The sequence below is a fragment of the Meleagris gallopavo genome, chromosome 8 (assembly GCF_000146605.3).
Source record: "Meleagris gallopavo isolate NT-WF06-2002-E0010 breed Aviagen turkey brand Nicholas breeding stock chromosome 8, Turkey_5.1, whole genome shotgun sequence".
Taxonomy (NCBI): Eukaryota; Metazoa; Chordata; class Aves; order Galliformes; family Phasianidae; genus Meleagris; species Meleagris gallopavo.
Genome location: NC_015018.2, coordinates 21,472,987 through 21,478,796, shown reverse-complemented (window position 1 = coordinate 21,478,796; position 5,810 = coordinate 21,472,987). Strand labels below are relative to the sequence as shown.

At 56.6% G+C, this 5,810-nt stretch overlaps 2 protein-coding genes across 2 annotated transcripts in view; one reads left to right on the top strand and one right to left on the bottom strand.

Moving 5' to 3' along the window:
- Positions 1–69: 69 nt before the first annotated feature.
- ENTPD7 (ectonucleoside triphosphate diphosphohydrolase 7) lies at positions 70–4,206 on the top strand. Its single transcript, XM_019617718.2, is given in 11 exon segments — positions 70–290; positions 360–510; positions 620–723; positions 845–901; positions 1,046–1,128; positions 1,130–1,195; positions 1,269–1,435; positions 2,147–2,471; positions 2,561–2,646; positions 2,760–2,921; positions 3,101–4,206. Coding segments are annotated over 11 exon segments (1,611 nt in total). The 5' UTR covers positions 70–97; the 3' UTR covers positions 3,318–4,206.
- Positions 4,207–4,905: 699 nt separating this feature from the next.
- LOC104911986 (V-type proton ATPase subunit e 2) overlaps positions 4,906–5,810 on the bottom strand; it is a 1,392-nt gene continuing 487 nt past the window's right edge. Inside the window, exons 3-4 of the mRNA XM_010714592.3 lie at positions 5,620–5,747; positions 4,906–5,495 (exon numbers count right to left, since the gene is read on the bottom strand). Coding sequence (XP_010712894.1) covers positions 5,654–5,747 — 94 coding nt within the window. The 3' untranslated portion in view covers positions 4,906–5,495; positions 5,620–5,653. The remainder of the gene's footprint in view (positions 5,496–5,619; positions 5,748–5,810) is intronic.

Sequence of the window (5,810 nt, the reverse complement as noted above, 5' to 3'; positions counted from 1 at the left end):
GGACGAGAGGTGAGCGGGGACGGGGCGGCAGGGACTCCGGGCCCAGTGCGGGCAGCGCTGAGCGGGCCCGGTCCCCACCCGCAGGTACCTGGCGCGGATGGAGGAGCTGGCGGCCACCGACACGGAGGACGCGTCGCTGAGCTACGGGGTGGTGGTGGACTGCGGCAGCAGCGGCTCCCGGGTGTTTGTCTACGTGTGGCCGCCGCACAACGGGCACCCGCACGACCTGCTGGACATCCGGCAGATGCGGGACCCCAGCAGCCGCCCCGTGGTCATGAAGGTTAAACCCGGTGAGTGTGGCACCGAGCCCCACTAATGGGCGGCGGCATCAGGCCGGTCGGTGACAACCATCCATGCAGGTATCTCGGTGGCCGCGGCGGCCCCGGAGCGAGCCACGGCCTACCTGCGGCCCCTGCTGCGCTTCGCGGCTGCACACGTGCCAGCGGGGAAGCACAAGGAGACGCCGCTGTATGTCCTGTGCACGGCCGGCATGCGGCTGCTGCCTGAGAGGTGAGCGTGGGGCCATGGTCAGGGAGGATTTGGCAAAGCTGTGAGATTCTGCTCTCTGTTGCTCTTGTCCTGACAAGGAGCATCTCCCAGAGGTCACTGTGCCCCTCAGGCTGCAAGCTGCCATCCTGGAGAACCTGGTGAAAAACGTGCCCTTGGAGTTCGATTTCCTCTTCTCCAAATCGCATGCTGAAGTCATTTCAGGGAAGCAGGAAGGTGGGAAATGCTGCCCTGTCCTCATGTCCTAGCGGGGAGCACACGGGGCTGCCGGCATCGCGTGGAGTCTGTGTAGGATCATTTGTGCTTTGCCTTAAAGCAAACTCCCTGTCATGCCCAGGTGTCTACGCTTGGATCGGTATCAACTTTGTGCTGGGACGGTTTGATCATGAGGATGGTGAGTCGAGCTGCTTGCACAGCAGCAGTGGGGAATGCAGCATGCAGCCCTTTGGCCCTCGGTTCATACATGCGAGGGATGTTGGGAGGTACCAGTGAAGGAATGCCCCCCTGCCCCTCACTGACACACTGCTGCGGGTTGCAGAGGAGGCTGCAGTTGTCACTGTAGCGCTGGGAGACCAGGTGGAGTCCTTGGTACGGAGACGAACGGTTGGGATCCTAGACATGGGGGGGGGCCTCTCTGCAGATCGCCTATGAGGTGCCTGGCTCCGGAGCCTTTTCATCCCCACAGCAGGTGTGTGTTGGGCAAGTGGCTGGCACTGAGAGCTGCCCAACGTTCACTGCTGATGGTGGTCTCCTGTACCCAGGAGGAGGCTGCCAAGAGCCTACTGGCAGAGTTCAACCTGGGCTGTGACGTGCAGCACACCGGCCACGTGTACCGTGTCTATGTCAACACCTTCCTGGGCTTCGGAGGCAACTTTGCTCGGCAGCGCTATGAAGAGCTTGTGCTGAACCAGACCTATGTGCACAACCGGTATTGCTGCCCTGCCTGGAGCTGCCCTGGCATTGCACAACGGCACTGGCTCCTTTGTGCCACCCTCTCCCCATTGGATTTTCCCCAAGAGCCACCCGTGGTTGATAGCTGCTCCTACAGCCACGCTGGCAGCAGCTGGGTGCCAGCAGGTGCTTGTGCTGGCACGTGGCACAATGGCATTGCCCTTGTCGGAGCCTGCAGGCATTATCAGTGCCACTGCTTGTCATCTTTCCCCTTCCAGTACTACAGGAACTCCCCTACAGCAGCTTCTGGTTTTCCTTGCTTTGGCTTTCCCTCCTTATTCAGCACTGGCTCATTCAGCACATCTTTCCACTGCATTCTCACCTCCACTTGCCTCCTGCCTTATTTCCTGAAGCTGTTCCCAGACTTGCAGAGATTCAGAGCCCAAGTACTCCCATGCTGGGAGAAGACCCTGCCTCCAGATGTCCTGGGTTCTCCATGGGGGTGCAGATCCCCACAGGTTGGTGGGAACAGACTGCACCCCATGGCACCCATAATGTGCTCAGGGCTTGTGGCTACAGATCTGGAGAGCTTAGCTTCAGCAGGAGTTGGTTGGGTAACTCTCAGGACCATGAGTGTAAAGGGGACAGGGTCTTGCAATAGTATTAGTTGTGGAGGAGCACTAGATGTTTTTGTGGGTGCTACAGTACCCTATGTGCAATGACCTTTCTTTTCTGACTTGCTTTCCAGCTTGCATAGCCAGCAGACAGGGCTGAGCCCTGAGACTCCCTTCCTGGACCCCTGCCTGCCCATGGGACTGGAAGACACGGTGACAAGGGGCAGCCAAACACTGTATGTCCGTGGGCGAGGGGACTGGCAGGCCTGTGCTCTGCTGCTGCACCCACTCCTGGCGGGGTCCAACAGCAGCCAGGACTCTCTGATTGGGGCCTACAAAGCACCCATCGACTTCAGCAACAGTGAGTTTTATGGCTTCTCTGAGTTCTTCTACTGCACTGAGGATGTGCTGCGCCTAGGGGGCCGCTACAGTGCCCGTGCCTTCATCTCTGCTGCCCAGGTGAGTACTGTTCTAGACCACAGGGTCTCACCATGCTGGGAGGGATCTGGGGTTCCTTTGCTTTGAACTGAAACTTTTCCTTTCACTAGGAATATTGCAGCCAGAGCTGGGAGGTGCTGACCCAGCGCTTCCAGAGTGGCCTATACTCAGCACATGCAGATGAGCACCGCCTCAAGTAAGGGACCATTCCTCCTGGGGGCTCACTAATAGGAGTGGCTGTGGTAGGCTCTTTCTTGGGCTTGGATCCTGCAGTAGCATCCAACTGATATTCCTCTGTGCTGCCTGCAGGTATCAGTGCTTCAAGTCTGCCTGGATGTATCAAGTCCTTCACCACGGCTTCCACTTCCCCCTGGACTACCCCAGCCTGCACACAGCCCAGCTGGTGTATGACCGTGAGGTGCAGTGGACGCTGGGAGCCATCCTCTACAAGACACGCTTTCTGCCACTCAGGTAACTCAGGAAGGAGCATTAGCTCCAGGACTTGTAGCCTAGCTGGAAGGGGACAAGAGGGTCCCGCTTGGAGGAGGATGTGCTGGAGTTACTGCACAGAGCTCTGCCATCCTTAGAGAGCAGCTACAGCCTGTGGTACGTGTGCCAGTCATGCCTGGTTCCACCTCTCCTCTCCACAGGGATCTCCGGCAAGAGAGCAGCCGGCAAGCACACACCTCCTGGCTGCGCCTTTCTTTTGTCTACAACCACTATCTCTTCTTTGCCTGCATCCTGGTTGTAGGGCTGGCCATAGTCCTCTACCTCTTGCGGCTGCGCCGCATCCACCGCCGGCAGCTGGACCTGCTCTGGCTGGACAAGGTGGTGCTGCTGCCCCCAGGCCAGGGGGACTTGCCATGATATCAGTGGGACAGTCACTGACCAGTTGCACCAGCAGAACCAGAACTGAATGCCAGCCAAGAACTTGGACTCTTTCCTGAGGACCATTTCAATGCTGTACTCCGTTATCTGCATGTCAGAACCACAGACCATATGGCTGAGGCAGTTGTGGACATTGGAGCCAGCCTCTCTGCCACACCCCAGTCCTAATCTTTGTTTCTTGGCCTCTGACCTTTGCCTTGCTGCGCAGGGTAAAGAAAAACCCTTTACTGGCAGCACTCACACCGCAGCCCTTGCCGGGTCCTCAGAGCAGAAGACATGACTGAGGCAGACAGCTCAAGGCTGTGACCTGAAGCCCCAGGCCATCCTACAGCTTAGCCACCAGTTTGCAGAGCAGACTGGCAAAGTGCTGTAGCTTATCAGTGCCTGGTGTGGTCTTTCCACAGTCTATCACAGGTTCCAGGAACCAGGCGAGCAGCAGGCTCCACTGAGCTGTTCTGCCAGGTCTGAGCCCACTCAGAACATTCCCTGTCACAATGAAGGGTCCTGCTGTGTGCCATGTGTGCCATGTGCTCCTCTCAGACACTCCCAGGCCATGCCTAAGGGGCAGCACTGAGGGCGCAGGGAACATTTTGTAAGGCTACGTTTCCTTTTAGTTGTTCCCTCCTAAGTGTGCTCCCTCTGTGGCATCCCACAAGCTAATCCGGCACTAAGTGCAAGGACCAGTGGCTCTTTCCCCCTTAGTTCAGGCTGGGCCTGCCTGCGGGGAAGCCACCTCTCTAGCTATGCATCCCTCCATGCATAGCCTTCATCTTCTAGGCCTAGAGCCCCAGTTCTCCTAATCAAATTCTTCACTTTATACTTGAAATCATGTTACCATTCCTGAAGCAATAAAAAAAAAAAAAAACCCTTTGAGCCAACCAGCAGTTGTCTTGTTTTCTAGTGAGCACCAATCCAGCAGCAGCAGCAACTCAGGGCTGGGAGCCTGACTGCTGCCTGTACCTCTCTGCTTAGTAGTGCTCCATGCTGCTGGGTCTTGCTGGTAGTATGCAGCAGCAGTGCTGCTTTCTTGCCAGATGCTCCTTTCTGCACAACTAAGTTCAGTAATTGGGCTGGTGCCCAATTGCCCGGTAGCAAGGGAAACTGATCCCTTCTGAACTGTGGATCTAGAGATCCAACAGCTTGCTGCCTGCCTTTCTTCCCAAGAAAAAACAGTTGAGCCTAAAAGGCTCTGGAAGGCGTTGCTCCCTATTTGTTTGTTTCTTTTTAAAACCTTATTCACAACCCAGCTTTAAGGAACTGCTAGAACAGGGCAGAAGGCAGGGCTTGGGCAACAGGCCTCCAAGCTGCTACAGCTTCTGCACAGCCCTATCAGCTTCTCTCTGGGACATGTGCTGCTTATCTGTGACCCTGACTCCAAAGAGTTGTACAGGTGGCATCCAAGGTAAAGCCTTTACCCCAAGGTAAAGCCCTGCACGCATGCTGCCAACCTCTTTTCTATAACAGCTGTTGATCTGTCTTATCTTCACTGCAGGAACAGGGTTAGAAGTAAAGGTGGGAAAAGAAAAAAAAACAAAACAAAAAAAACACAACATGAAGCCCAGAATTCCTCAGCCTCGAAGCAGCAAGTGACTGCTTCCAGCATCACCTACTAGAAAAAAATATTTATTTCCACAACACAAGTTCAGCAAATACAGACAAATACAAATAAATAAATAATGCCAATAAATTATCTGATAAATAAGGGGCAGACCTAAGACAACTCAATATTTTGTTCTTGGAATGTAGACACGAGAGGGATGGTGGTACCTACATACTACTGCAGCACCCTCATTGCAGATGTGGGAGATGACACAGTCCCAGGCTGGGCACACTGCTGACCAGGAGCCCCTGCCCAAGACCTCAGCACCTCCCTCACATCCATGGCAGTCTGCCTCCTCCAACAGGCTCAGCCCTCCCTTCTCCCAGCCGTATCTAGAGCCTGTCTTAGCAAGGACCACCCTCTGCCAAGCAGGAACTGGTCACATGCAGGGTGCCACGGGGCCCACGTTGCAGCAGGGACACTGCCTGCCAACAGCAGGGGCCCAGCCAGCGCTGGGCTGCAGTGCTTGAAGTGCACTGGGGCAGCTGCTCCAGCTCCTGGCCCAGCACCTCTGGGAGCTGCCTGGTATGGGAGGGGAGATGCTCGAACAGCAAGAGCTGGAAGGAGGAGAAAGGGGGAGATGTTAGCACAGAGCTGCACCGGCGGCCCCACGCTGGGCTCAGCGCTCCATAGCCGCGATGTGCCAGAGCCAAAGCAGCTCCCCCAGTTCTGCCCACTCACGGTGACGGCGGGTCTCTACGGCAGCTGCCGGGGGTCACTCCCAGAGGAAGCGCACGTACCAGATGGTCTCGTTCTTCAGCTGCGGCCCGAAAAGGGGGTTGGCCTGGGCCAGGATAGCGATGAGCCAGCTGCAAGGGACGCGAGCGTGAGCCCCGGCGGCAGAGGAAGGGCCCAGCGGGGCCCGAGGCCCG